Consider the following 14,376-nt stretch of genomic DNA (forward strand, 5'->3'; position numbering starts at 1 on the left):
AGGAGGTGGTTTCTTTTCAGTTGACACCCTAGGTGTGTATTGAAACAGCATGTTTAGTTCAAAGCTGTTGCTCAGCAACTTCCAGCACAGTTTAGCAATTAAAATACTAAAGCCCATCTTTTATCTCCCTCTTAAAAGCCGGTCTCCCCGCTATAGGAAGGATGTTGTGAAACTTGAAAGGGTGCAGAGAAGATTTACAAGGCTGTTGCCAGTTTGGAGGGTTTAGAGCTAAAGAGAGAGGCTGAATAATCTAGGGCTATTTTCCTTGGAGCGTCGGAGGCTGAGAGGTGACGTTATAGACATTTATAAAATAATGAGGGGCATGGATAGGGTGAATAAACAATGTCTTTCCCCTGGAGGGGGCTGTCCAAAATTAGAGGGCCTAAGTTTAAAGTGAGAGAGGAAAGATTTAAAAGGTACCGAAGGGGCAACTTTTTCAGGCAGAGGGCAGTGTGTGTGTAGAATGAGATGCCAGAAGAAGTGGTGGAGGCTGGTACAATTACAACATTTAAAAGGTGTCAGCGTTGGTGTGTCTAAAGGAAGAGTTTAGAGAGATATGGACCAAGTGCAGGTGAATGGGACTAGATTAATTTGGAATATCTGGTCGGCAATGATGAGTCAGACAGTAGGGCTTGTTTCTGTGCTGTACATCTCTATGGCTATGACTCTTTGATTAGCAGTTTTCCCCAAAGTCTCAAGTCTCAAAGACTCTTTGTAAACAGTACGTTTACAATGCTGTTCAAATTTAGATGGTCAGTACAACTCCCAAAAATCACTAACTAAAAGCCCTCTTTAATCTGGAGTATCCAAATTATATCATATTCATGTTCCTCCATTCCTTAAATAAAAATGTATATTCCCAACAATAGGTCCAAGCTCTAGTGCACCAATGAGTATCGTACTGTCTGAGCTAGTGTCATTTGAAGGCCTGTCTGCCCGCTCAGATGAATGTTAATAATTCATTGTGGCTGTTTTAAGAACAGGATACGTTTTCCCTGTAAAAGCAACATATAGTGGATGCTGGAAATCTGAAATAGAAACAGAAAGTCTTGGAGAAACTAGACATGTCTGACAGCATTCATGAAGACAGAAACAAAGTGAACATTTTGAATCCAATAAGATTCTTCTTTGGAATGGTTCTGTTCGATTGCTGAGTTTCTCCAGCACTTTCTGTTTTTATTCCAATTTTTTCCTAATGTCTTGGTCAAGACTATCCTTCAATTAACATCACTAAAACAAATTCTAAAGGGGAAACAAAAACAGCAGTTGCTGGAAAATCTCTGCAGGTCTGTCAGCGTCTGTGAAGAGAAATTGGAGTTAACGTTTCAGGACCGGTGACCCTCTCTCAGAACTGATGGTAGCTAGGAAACTGTTGGTTTATATGCAGAAGATAGGATGGGAGGAGGGGGTATGGACTAAAGGATTAACCACACTTTTGTCTGTTCAACTGTCCTTCTGTCTCTTTGGACTCTACCTCCACCTATCATTTAGCCTTACGCACACCCCCCATTCCAACCACCTTTACTTCTGCGTATGAACCAACATTTTCCTAGCTACCATCAGTTCTGAGGGAGGGTCACCGGACCAGAAATGATAACTCTGATTTCTCTTCACAGACACTGCCAGACCTGCAGAGATTTTCCAGCAACTTCTGATTTTGTTTCTGATTTCGGCTTTTGTTTAAATTCTAAAGGAGGTCTGAAGAATAACCACATCAGGCTTAAAACATTAACTCAGTTTCTCTTTCCGCTGATGCTGCCAGACCTACTGAGTTTCTCCAGCAATCTCCACATTTGCTTCAGATTTCCACCATCTGCAATATTTTGTTTTTACTAACATGAATTGCCTCGTCACAATTTCATTCCCATTGCTGGTAAATTGTTATGTGTAAACTGTCTACTTTGCTTCTTACTTTGCAACAGTGATTGATATATTGTCATGTGTACTGAAATACAGTGAAAAGTTTTGTTTGCGAGCGGTACAGGCAGATCACAAATGAGGAATGTTGGAGAACTGTGGGATCTAATTGAAACTTAAGAAATACTGAATGGCCTGGGCAGAGTGGATGTTGGGAATTTGCTTCCATTGGTCGGAGAGACTAGGGCCCAAGGGCACAGCCTTAGAGTAAAGAGAAGACCTTTTAGAATAGAGATAAGGAGAAACTTCTTCAGCCAGACAGTGGTGAATCTACGGGATTCACTGCCACAGAAGGTGGTGGAGGCCAGGTCATTGAGTACATTTACAACTGAGATAGATAGGCTCTTGATTAACAAGGGGATCAAGGGTTATAGGAAGAAAACGGTTGAGGAACTTATCAGCCACAATTGAATGGTAGAGCAGGCTCAATGGGCCGAATGGCCTAATTTCTGCTCCTATGTCTTATGATCTTATGGTCTTATCACGGCAAGCAAAGGACATACAAATCAAAAAGACTTAGAGGCATACAGGTTACATTGCAGATTGTTATACTTGAGGTTTGAGTCCATTCAATAGTCTGATAACAGTCAGAAAGAAGCTGCTCCTGAGCCTGCTCAGGTTTGTCTATCTTCTGCCTGATAGAAGAGGCGGTAGGAGATCATTACTAGGGTGTGATGGGTCTTTGATGACGTTGGCTGCCTTTCCACGGCAGTGAACTATGTAAGTAGAGTCCACAGGTGGAAGGTTGGCTTCCATGATGGCCTGGACTGTGCACATCACCTTCTGTAGTTTCTTACAGTCCTGAAGAGTGCAGTTGCCATACTAGGCCACTGTGTACCCAGGCAGTATGCTTTCGATGGTGCATATCTAGAAGTTGATGACGGATGTTATGAAGATGCCAATTTTCCTGATCCGCGTGAGGAAGAAGAGGCGTTGTTGTGCATTCTTGGCTGTTGCTCTCTGTGGGAAGGCCAGGACTGGTCATTGGTTATCGTCACACTGAGGAACTTGATGCTCTTCACCCTCTCAACCTCAGTTCCATTGGTGTGGATGGAGGCATGTTCTTCTCCTTTCTTTCTGAAGTCAATGATCAGTCCTTTAGTCTTGCTGACGTTGAGAGACAAATTGTTTTCACTGCACCACGTCACCAAGACTTCTATCTCCCTTGTCTATTTTCAGTTATCATTGTTAGATATCCATCCCATGACAGTGGTGTCATCAGCGAGCTTGTAGATGGCTTTTTTTCAAAATTTAGCAACACAGTGGTAAGTGTAGAGGAAGTACAGTAGGACGCATAGGTCACCTCCTTGGCATGGGGTAGTGGGTGTAATGGGGGGGGGGCGCAGCTTGCAGTATTGAGTGCTATTGTAGAGGAGGTACAGTTACCTACCCTCACTATGGATCAGAAAGCTGAGGACCCAGTTGCAGAGCTGAGTCCAAGGTCTCACAGTTTTGAGATCAGTCTGGAGGTGATAATGCTGTTGAAGGCAGAGCTGTAGTCAATGAGTAGGAGTTTGATGTAGATGCCTTTGTTGTCCAGATATTCCAGGGATGAGTGCAGGGCTAGGAATATGGCATCATCTGGGGACCTGCTTTTGTGATTTAACTTCAGAAGTACCTCATGAGCTTTTTTCTTCTTTATTTATTCACGGGATGAGGGTGTCACTGGCCAGGCAGCATTTATTGTCCATCCCTAATTGCCCAGAGGGCAATTAAGAGTCAACTACATTGCCGTGGGCCTGGAGTCACATGTAGGCCAGACCAGGTAACGATGGGAGTTTCTTTCCCTAAAGGGCACGAGTGAACCAGTTGGGTTTTTCCTCCAACAATCAACAATGGATTCATGGTCATCATTAGACTCTTAATTCCTGATATTTATTGAATTCAAATTCCACCATATGCCATGGCGGGATTCGAACCCAGGTCCCAGATTGTTATGTGGGTCTCGGGATTAACAGTCCAGTGATAATACCTCTAAGCTATCCCCTCTCCAAATGAGCTGTAGACATTATAGAAGTACACATTTTTTTCTCACTGCAGATTAGTATGAAATATTAATACATAGAGCCCTTTCAGAAGAAGCAAGTCCAAAATCTGGCAATGAGATGGGAGTTAGATATAAGACACAGCCACCCAGCTACTATGTGGAGCATTATCTTTCATGCTGTATTCCTGTCCACCATGGATGTACCATAACAGGGTGAGTTTTATTTGCATTTATGTTGTGCGTTTTTATCCTAGCTGATTTTATTACTGGACAAGTCAATTGCAAGATTGAAATCTAGATTGTGGCAGATTATATTTTGTTTTTTCTCCACTTTAGTGAGGTAGTTTTACGCTAAGAGGTAGACAATCAATGGGAAGATTCAGTTTTAACTATAAAATAAAAGTTTATTTTGCAAAAGAAATGAAGGAAACCACGTAATAAACCAAATTATTTATATCTAATGTAAATTGAATGATTTGCATAAGTTTAATGATTTGAAATACAATAAAATAATGACATTAATCCCAAATGTGCTCCCTAATAATATTTACACAAGAGAGAATTCTCTCCTCTATCACCTCTATTGGTCTTAATCGAACAGTGGTTTCAATTCCCTGTCTCAAGGATCGGATAGCCTCATACAACCAAACTTTGAATTTATCAGCTTCAAATAACCCATTAAGTGTTTTAACTGCTGTTCTCCTCACCAGGAGAGGAGAGTTCTTTGTCCACATACTTCAAAATTAAATGTTTGTGAGAACCATGCTTAATATTTAAGTTGGCCACAGATGGGTTGAAAAAGTGGCCTGCTGACCCTTTGAGCAGTCTATATGACCATGTTTCAATACCAAAATTCCAACTGAATTTTAAAATTAACATCATTGTTTTCAAATTTCTCTTTGGTTTTGTCTCTATTAATGTGACCTCCTCTAGCCCTACAATCCTCAACTTTACGAATTGGGCATCATGCACATTCTCTATTTTCATCACTCCACATTTAGTAACTGTGCCTACAGTTATCATCAGGGTGATTAACTCTAGAGTTCTCCCCGTGAACCTCCCCACCTATCTATCTCTGCACTTTTAAATGCTCCTTAAAACCTACTTCAATGACAACACTCAAGAAGCTTGACAACAACCAGGACAAAGCAGTCTGCTTGATTGGCATCACATCCACAAATATCCACTCACTCCACCTCTGATACTTAGCAGCAGCAGTGTGTACTATCTACAAGATGCACTGCAGAAATTCACAAAAGTTCCTCAGATGGCATCTCCAAACCTATGACCACTTCTATCTAGAAGGACAAGAGCAGCAATTACATGTGAACACCACCAAGTACAAGTTCTCTTCCAAGCCACTCATCATCCTGACTTGGAAATATATCGCTGCTCCTTCACTGCCTACAGGTGAAAATCCTGGAATTCTCTCCCTAATGGCATTGTGGACCCACAGCAGCTGGACTGCGCAGTTCAAGAAGGCAGCTCACGTCTCAAGGGCAGCTAGGGACAGGCAATAAATGCTGGCCCAGCCAGCCACCTCCATATCCCACAACTGAATACTTAAAGAAATGTTTATCTTAGTACCTCCTAAAGTAGCTCAGTTTGAAGTTTTGTCTGATTACCGTCATGTGAAGATGCTTCGACTATTTTACTATGCTAAAAGAGATTAGTGATTGTAATTTGTTGTTGTTTGACTGTAGAGTTGCATCCCCATGCAACACCAAACCTAAGAGCTGAGACCCCTTTTTCGTATAGTTTCTCCCTGGACAGGCTGCGTCTACCTCCAAATTTATACAGCAATGAAAGGAAAATTGTGCATGTCTTCAATGTTAAGTTGCAATATAAAGTGCGCCATAACTATGGTGCGACAACAAGTTGCTGCAAGCTGAGCTCCCACAGCATCAATTCCACTTTAATCTTTTAAGGATTAACAATGCTGAACGCTTTCTTCTTATTTAAAAATCATTGCATGGCTATTCCTGGAGACAGTGGTTGGTTCAGTGACATTGCAAATAGAGCTGATATGATGAATTGAGGATAATCTGGAAACCAGGGATATTATCTGCTGAAACGCATTTGCTTACAGCTCAGCAGGCTCACTGTATGATAGCAGAGCTGTTCAGTGATGTGTTAAAGCTAAAACTGATAACACTAGAAAGTCAAAATGCTGAATTCCTAGTATATGTTTCTTTATTGACAATTTTCAGTCCATCCAATAACATTACCAATTAACATATACAGTACAATAGCTACTGAATATAATGCCTAATATTGAATAATGCATAAAAATAAAGCGGAGTTGATGAAGTTTTGCTCGTGAATAAATTAAGAATATACTTTAATGCCAACATTCAATTCACTGTTTAAAGTCTTAAATTCCCAAAAAAACTTCTTTCAGAGTAGATTAAATGTGAATTAACCTCTAGAATGATTTTAAGATACCAGTTCTCTGGAAATTCAAAATGCATGACTCTTGTAAATCTGCAAAAATGATCGAAATACTCACCAGAATATCAATATGGAATTTCAACTCCCCACAACAACAGAATCTCAATAGTCTTACATGATACTGTTAAGAAATGTGTGCTCCTTGAGTCAGATCATATCTGTGACATTTTACTTACTTTGTGATATCTTTTAATTTCATGAGGAGACCAATGGTATTTGCTTGCAAGTATAATAGATAGGTGTGAAACTGAACTTTGATTTGACTTCAGTATCAGACCAATCAATTAAATATGAATGTAGGCTCACATTCACTGGCCACAGTCATCTTGGAGTTGGGGTAAGCATTTCTGGCATCATGCCTTTATTTGGGAAGCTTGACTCATTTGATCCTGCTGTTGAAGACTGGATCCAGTATGTGGAAAGAACGCAATATATTTTCCAGGCAAATCACATTGGGGCAGATGAAAAGCAATCAGTAATTCTTCTGAGATAATGGGAACTGCAGATGCTGGAGATTCCAAGATAATAAAATGTGAGGCTGGATGAACACAGCAGGCCAAGCAGCATCTCAGGAGCACAAAAGCTTGTAATTCTTCAGTAATTCTTCTGACTGCTTGTGGACCTGTAGCATTCTCAGTTATAAGGAGCTTAACTTTTCCAGAGGCACAAGACGTTAAAACCTTCCGAGAGCTGATGGAGCTGGTTAAGGAATATTATGACCCCAATTCTGAGACACTGTCAGTTTTATTCGGCTGTTAAAGAACCGGGGGAATCCATATCGGGATTTTTGAGGTTAAAACGACTGGTAGAAGCATAAGATTTTGGGTTAAGCCTGAATGAAATGCTGAGAGATCATTTGGTGTGTGGGATCAATGATGTGACCATGCAGATCCCCTACGAGCTGAAACCCAACTGGACTTCAAACACGTGCTACAACTGGCATTGTCATTAGGAAATGGGGCAAGTGGAGCATTGGAGCTACAGGGCTTCCCAATGGAATTGGATTGACTCACCTCTCCAAGTGAGCTTGGGGAATACCACTCAGGTGTAGGCAATCGCAGAGTCTCATTGCAGGGCATATCCTGAGCAGAGAGATCCTCGGCCATCACAGCAGAACCCCACAACAATGACCCAGTCACCCAGTTCCTGTGGAGGTCAATACTGGCACAACTGTAACTGTGGTTGCAGAATCAGTCTTTAACAAGATTCGCTCCGGACGCCAACTCTTAAGTTTTAAATGACGTCAGCCAGACTGAGAACATACGCTGGGGAACCGTTTCAGATGAAGTGTACAACTTCAGTTCCAGTCGCCTATGAGAAGCAGCTGGTGCAGTTACCACTGATAGTAGTGAAAGGCTCAAGCCCAAACTTATTGAGGTGGAATTGGTTGAGAAAGATTCACCTGGATTGGCTCAATATTTTTCAATGAGAAAATGGCTGCCTCAGTGAAATACTAATGAAATACCCAGGACCACTTCAGGAAGGGCTTGGAACTTCAAAGGGGCCAAAACCAATTCACATGGTGATCAGGAAGCAATTACAAGATATTGCAAGGCCCACTCAGTGCCATTTGCTTTGTGGGCAAACATAGAGGCTGAAATCAGAAGGCTGGAAATCAAAGGGATCATCAGACCAGAGATAATGGGAACTGCAGATGCTGGAGAATCCGAGATAACAAAGTGTGGAGCTGGATGAACACAGCAGGCCAAGCAGCATCTCCTAAGATGCTGCTTGGCCTGATGAGTTCATCCAGCTCCACACTTTGTTATCTCGGATCATCAAACCAGTACAGTTTGCGGAATGAGCAGCACCAGTCATACCAATTTATGAAGCCTGATGTCTCATTTTGCCTTTTACTGGGTTTTAAACAAACGGTAAACTGCTTCCTGCAGCTGAATAACTACCCAACCCCTCACATAGAGGACTTGTATGCAAGGCTTTTTGGTAGGGGGGGGCACGGTGGCAATTCTGCATGAAACTGGCCATGAGCCATGCCTACCTGCAATTGTGACTGGATGAGAAGTCCTAGAAGTTTGCTACAATTAATACCCATGAAGGTTTATATCAATATACAAAGCTTCTATTTGGGGTATCATCAGTTTCCATCCTTCTCCAGCAGACTGGAGAACATTCTACAAGGGTAACCCTAGTTGTCATTTATCTGGGTGACGTACTAAGAACAGGGATGACCAATAAAGAGGACTTGAAGAACTTGGACAATGTGTTTAAACATTTCTCCCACGTGAGCGTACATCTTAGCAGGAAAACATATGTGTTCCAGGCACCCCAAGTGACCTACTTGGGTTACAGAGTTGACAAAACCAGGTTATACCCATTGGAAGAGAAAGTGAGAGTAATCAAAGGAGCTCCGGCTCCCACGTCAGTACCGAAGCTTAGTTCTGTACTTGGTGCGGTGAGTTCTTACAGAAAATTCATACACAACATAGCCTCCATCTAGGCACCCTTACACCTGCTATTGAAAAAGGGTCAGCCTTGGAAATGTTTGTGTAGCCAAGAAGTAGCCTTCAGGCAAGTTAAAATGCAACTATCGTCATCTAAGATATTGCCCACTCCAATCCAAAGTGAGAGGTAATGCTGACATGCAATGCCTCCCTGTACTGTATCAGGGTACTGTACTAGCTCACTGGTGGCTCTATGGAGAGGAACGCCCAATAACTTATGCTTCCTGGACTTTGGCTGATGCCAAACGCAAATTCGCCCAGATAGAGGAGGAAGAGTTGGCCGTCATCATTGGTGTGAGAAAGTTCTTTACAGGTGGGCATTTATCATAATAATAGATCACAAACCACTGCTAGGGCTACTGATGTAAAACAAGTTGATGATACCCATAGCTTTCAGTAGAATTCAGTGTTGGGCCCTTATTTTCAGTGCGTACAAGCACCGGTTAGAACACCGCCCAGGAAGCCAAGTGGCAAATATGGATGCCTTGAGCCACCTCCCACTGGCAGATACTCCACCAATGGTGTGTCCCCAGAAGAGTCAGTTTTGGTTTGATCCTCTTAGACACGCATTCAGTCACCACTGACATCTGACAGTGGACACAGAAAGATCCTGTCCTAGTGAATCTAAAACAGCCAGTGGTGATGGGGGAAACAGAAAGACAGTTGTAACCAGGATTGAAACCTTTCTGGACCCAGCCAGACCAGATCACTGTAGAGGATGTCATGTTACTGCGGAGAGCAAGGGTGATTGTCCTGAGCAAAGGTCGCCACCGGATACTGGCTGAACTCCACCAGGGTCATCCAGGGGTTACCAAGATGAAGACTCTAGCAAGACATTATGTCTAGTGGCCAAGGTTGGATGCCAACATAGCTGCATTGGTGGGGCAGTGCCCAGAGTGCCAACAAGGACAAAAATTGCTACCAGCTGTGCCCTATATTCATGGAAATGGCCAGGAAAACCCTAGACTTAGTTGCATGTTGATGAAACAGGTCCTTTCGTGGGCTCAATGTTCCCGGTAATTGTGGACACCCATTCAAAGTGGTTGGATATGCTTAAAGTTCATTTGGCAAACTCAGGGATCACGATTGAGAAGCCGCGAGCATCATTCGCGATACATGGACTCCCAGAAGTATTTGTTACTGACAATGGGACATCATTCGCCAGCAGGGAATTCAAATATTTCCTAAAGTCAAATGGCATTCGACACATAAGGGCAGCTCATTACCATCCAATGTCCAATGGTCTAGCGGACAATGTGGTCCAAACATTGAAAGCAGGCTTAAAGAAGCAGCCTACAACATCAATTGATAACCAAACAGATCTGGTTCCTGTTCAATTATAGGACCACCCTACATGCAACAATAAAGATTGCTCCAGGAGGGTTGCTGACGGGGATAAGATTCCACATCAGGTTAAACCCGATATTCCCAGACCTGGTGGGAGGGTGAAGCAGCAGCAGGAATGCTAACGCCGGCCACATGCTGCCTCTAAGCAAGACAGATTATTTAATTCAGGGGAAGAAGTTTGGTGCCAGAACCATGGAAATAGCTCTGAATGGGTATGAGGCGAGGTTGGCACGAGGTCAGTTCCCGTCACGAACAAAGTTTGGGTAGGTAATACAGACCCGAACAAACTTGTGGATCACCTGAATGTTGTTACCCCAGAAACAGCGCAGAAGTAAAACATACCTGGACCCTCAGAATAGCCGGAAGGCCTGTCAGAGACTGGAGGTTCTCCCCCTCCATCTAGTGTTGAGCAAACCTCAGTGTCTGAGAAGGATGGCACAGTGGGTCAATGGTTAGCACTGTTGCCTTACAGCGCGAGAGGCCCAGGTTCAATTTTGACCTCAGGCAATCATCTGTGCAGAATCTGCACGTTCTCCCTGTGTCTGCTGGGTGCTCTGGTTTCCTCCCACAATCCAAAGATGTGCAAATTAGGTGGAGTGGCCGTGCTAAATTGCTCATAGTTCAGCAAAGGTAATGCCATGGAATTTGAAGGGGAGATACTGTCTTATGGTGGGCTACTCAGTTACTTGTCACTTATCAATGCAAGTCCAAGTGTTGTGCTGCCTTGCTATCTCTGGGCTTTGGCTTCTTCCACAAATGATGGATTTGTGAGTGGAACTGACCAATATGTAATCATCAGTGTCTTTTCCACTTCTAACCTTATGAGGAAGGAAGGGTCATTGATGAAGCAGCTGTAAATGATTGTGCCTAGGACTCAATTCTGAGGAACTCGTGCAACAATATTCTAGGATTGAAATGATGCGTCTCAAACAATCGTAATATCTTCCTTTCTACTAATTATGACTCCAGCCAATGATCAGTGCTCCCCCCGCCCATAAATTACTTTCATTTCGTTCTGGCTCCATAACGCCACATTCGGACAAGCATTGTTGTCAGGAGCAGTGACTCTCCACTCAACTCCAGGATTCAGCCCTTTTGTTGATCTTTGTGCCAAAGTTGTGATGAGGTCTGTGAGTGACTTTCCTGACTGAATGCAGACAGAATGTTGGTGAGCATGCAGTTGAGAATAACTTCCACATGGGAGCAATAGCCCAAAGGTGGTTGATTGTGGATGCTTTCCTATCTCAAATAGTTGTGGGAGATCTGAAGTGACTGTATTTTATTTGTTTGAGAAGTAAAAGTAAGGAGAATTACTGTAATACAATGGAGATTGGCTTTTGGAGAAAGAAGATGTTGATTATGCCTGTTATCAATGTTGTATGCATGATGCGAAATGATTTGATTCTGCCAATATGTGCTAAATGTGGAATAGAATTTAAAAATTGATGTATGCTAAAAAATTGTTAGAAAATACATTGCCTGTACGTTAGAACTCACTGCAGGAGGACTGCGTAGCTCATCTTCTCTACAGGCCTCTGGAGAATAGGAAATTTGCTTTTAGCGCATCTGCTATGCACTTGAGTAACAGTTAATTTGCATATTTAATACATAGCGTCAATTGCAGACTCTGCAGTACATCCTTGTTAGCACAGTGCAAATTCCAGTTCATGCTATCAATAACAGTTTTCTTTGTGCTTTTCCTGTAGGTGATTTCCGGGTGCCATTCTGTGGAAAATTGTATTCAGTTGAACTATTCCAATGGGATTTGAATTGATCTCCACAGACCAGACCAGACCAGTACAGTTTTCACTTTTCTTAATAAGAAAATGATGGAATTGTCTTTTCATTGATTAAATCTAGAGTCATCTGAGCCACCTGACAACTTTACTAACCCAATAATGACTCTGGCATGATGTAGGAGTTTGTAGACTGTAGCCATCATTCAGTTGCCATGGTTTTGTACACATCCGCTTTTCCGAACTCCTTTCTACAAACTCTTCATTCCCTAGCCTGGATACTAATATTTCCCTGCTATTGGTTGACCGATCGGCTGTTGGTTTCCTTTCTGCCTACCACCTATGAGAAGCATCAAAGAGGAGATGATCCATGTTACCTGCGGGTGATCTGTCTTGCAATTATCATTCCAATCTGCCTGGCATTGCTGATTGCTTCTCTGCCATTTGCATTGATAGGCTTTGTGGTCTGGGCCCCTCTCCAATCAGCTCGTAGACCGTACATTTACTCCGGATTTGAGGACAGCTCTGATGCCAGCACAGCAACAGGGCCTGGCTATTGGAAAGCAGCTGGTGGGAGAAGTTTCTGCTTTGCCACAGCCAACGTCTGTCTATTGCCCGATTCCTTGGCCCGTTTCACCAACCTTTCCAATACCCAGATTAGGTCCTCGGAGGTTGGCAAAAGAATACGAAATGGTGCCAGCCGACCTCAAATTAAGATTTACATAGACTCCCCGACCAACACATCCATAAGTGCAGCAAGTTGGAGCAGTTTGGCATGCCCTCATGGTGGAGATAGTGCCAACCGTGCAAACTGTGTGGGCATCAAACGAACTTCCTCCATGGACTACAAAGGAGACAACTTCATTGGCAACTACAGTGACGATGGCAAGGACTCCAAGCCTGGAGAGGAGCAAAATGATGGAGACAGCAACTCCTGTATCGTTCGCATTGCTGGCGATGAGGCAGTCCACTTTCCTGGCAAGGAGGTGGACATCTCTGGTGTGCAGGTCACCATAACTGAGCCTTCAGAGCAGCAAGGAGAAACTGAAACTGACGATGAGAAATGCCAGACCCCCAACCATAGACATTGCGAAGGAGATGGTGTCAGTTTAGACAGCAACACCACTTCCAGAGAATCTCTGATCAAGTTCAGGATCACCGATGGTGCAATGGACAGCAGCGGTGGCACCAACAACAAATTTGTCTACAAGGCCTCAGTCATGAAGAAAGCTTCACTGAAGAAAAGGAGGCATTTGGGTGACACATTTGACCATGAGCTTTCAGCTTTCTTTCCTGCCAATCTGGACTTCCTCTGCCTACAGGAGGTGTTTGACAAGCGGGCAGCAGAGAAATTGAAAGCACAACTAAACCCCTACTTTCAATACATACTGTATGATGTGGGGAGGTATGCTTGGCACAGCTGTTGCAGCTTCAAGTTTTTGAACAGCGGGCTGTTTTTTGCGAGCCGTTACCCAATTTTAGACGTTGAATTTAAGTGTTATCCTAATGGGAAAGGAGATGATTCACTGGCAGACAAGGGTGCCCTGTTTGTGAAGGTAGGCCACAATTGTTGAAAATGTTTATAAATATTTATATTAAATGAAATGTTAAAAAGAAATGAATGCTGAGGAAGATGACACGTGGAGGAATAACTGACAGCAACCTGCATTTATATGGCATCTTTACATAATAAAGCTTCAAGGCACTTCACAGGGGCATAATGAAACAAAAGTTGACACTGAGTTATCTAAGAAGGTTTTAGGATAGAGTTTCAAAAGCTTGGTCAATGATAGAGGCTTTAAGGGAGAGTCTTAAAAAAGGGAAGTAAGCTAATGAAATGCAAAGATTTAGGGATAGAATTCTAGAGCTTAAGGCTACACAGATGCATGCAGGGATCACCAAAGTTGCAGTGATTATAATTATTGGTGCTAAAGAGAACAGATATTAAATGAGTGAAGATGTCTCAGTATTGTGGAGGTGGAGAAGGTTACAGACATAGAAAGGGCAAAGCCACAGAGGGATTTGAAAACAAGGCTGAGAGTTTTAAAATTGTGACAAACGGGAATTTGTGTGGCTCACTGAAATGGGATTGTTGGGTGAGACTGACTTGTTGCATAAGAGCACAGGCAGCAGATTTTAGAATGTCCTCAAAGTTACCAAAGCTAGAACATAGGAGGCAGGTCAAGATAACATTGGAATAGCAAGGTCTAGAGCTGCAAAGGAATGGATGAATGTTTCAGTACCCAATGAGATGTGGGAGTCCTATGATATTAATGAGTTGGAAGTAGGTAGCCTTAGTCATGATGCTATTATGTGTTTGAAAGCTTATCTTGGGATCAAATACCACACACAGAGTTAAATTAATCTGGTTCAGTCTCTGAGAGTTGCTAGGGCTAGCAGGAGGGTTGGTTATTTGGGAATGGAGTTTGTTATAGAGACCAAAGACAATGGCTTTGGTCTTCCCAATGTTTAACTC

General features: G+C 42.8%; 1 protein-coding gene across 3 annotated transcripts in view; it reads left to right on the forward strand.

The window, feature by feature from the left end:
- smpd3 (sphingomyelin phosphodiesterase 3) overlaps positions 1-14,376 on the forward strand; it is a 269,535-nt gene that overhangs the window by 182,672 nt on the left and 72,487 nt on the right. For all 3 annotated transcript variants that reach the window (XM_048546417.2, XM_048546418.2, XM_048546419.2), the window contains exon 2: positions 11,871-13,456. In XM_048546417.2, the coding sequence (XP_048402374.1) occupies positions 12,116-13,456 (1,341 nt within the window). In that variant the 5' untranslated portion in view covers positions 11,871-12,115. The remainder of the gene's footprint in view (positions 1-11,870; positions 13,457-14,376) is intronic.

Source organism: Stegostoma tigrinum, chromosome 16 (assembly GCF_030684315.1).
Source record: "Stegostoma tigrinum isolate sSteTig4 chromosome 16, sSteTig4.hap1, whole genome shotgun sequence".
Taxonomy (NCBI): Eukaryota; Metazoa; Chordata; class Chondrichthyes; order Orectolobiformes; family Stegostomatidae; genus Stegostoma; species Stegostoma tigrinum.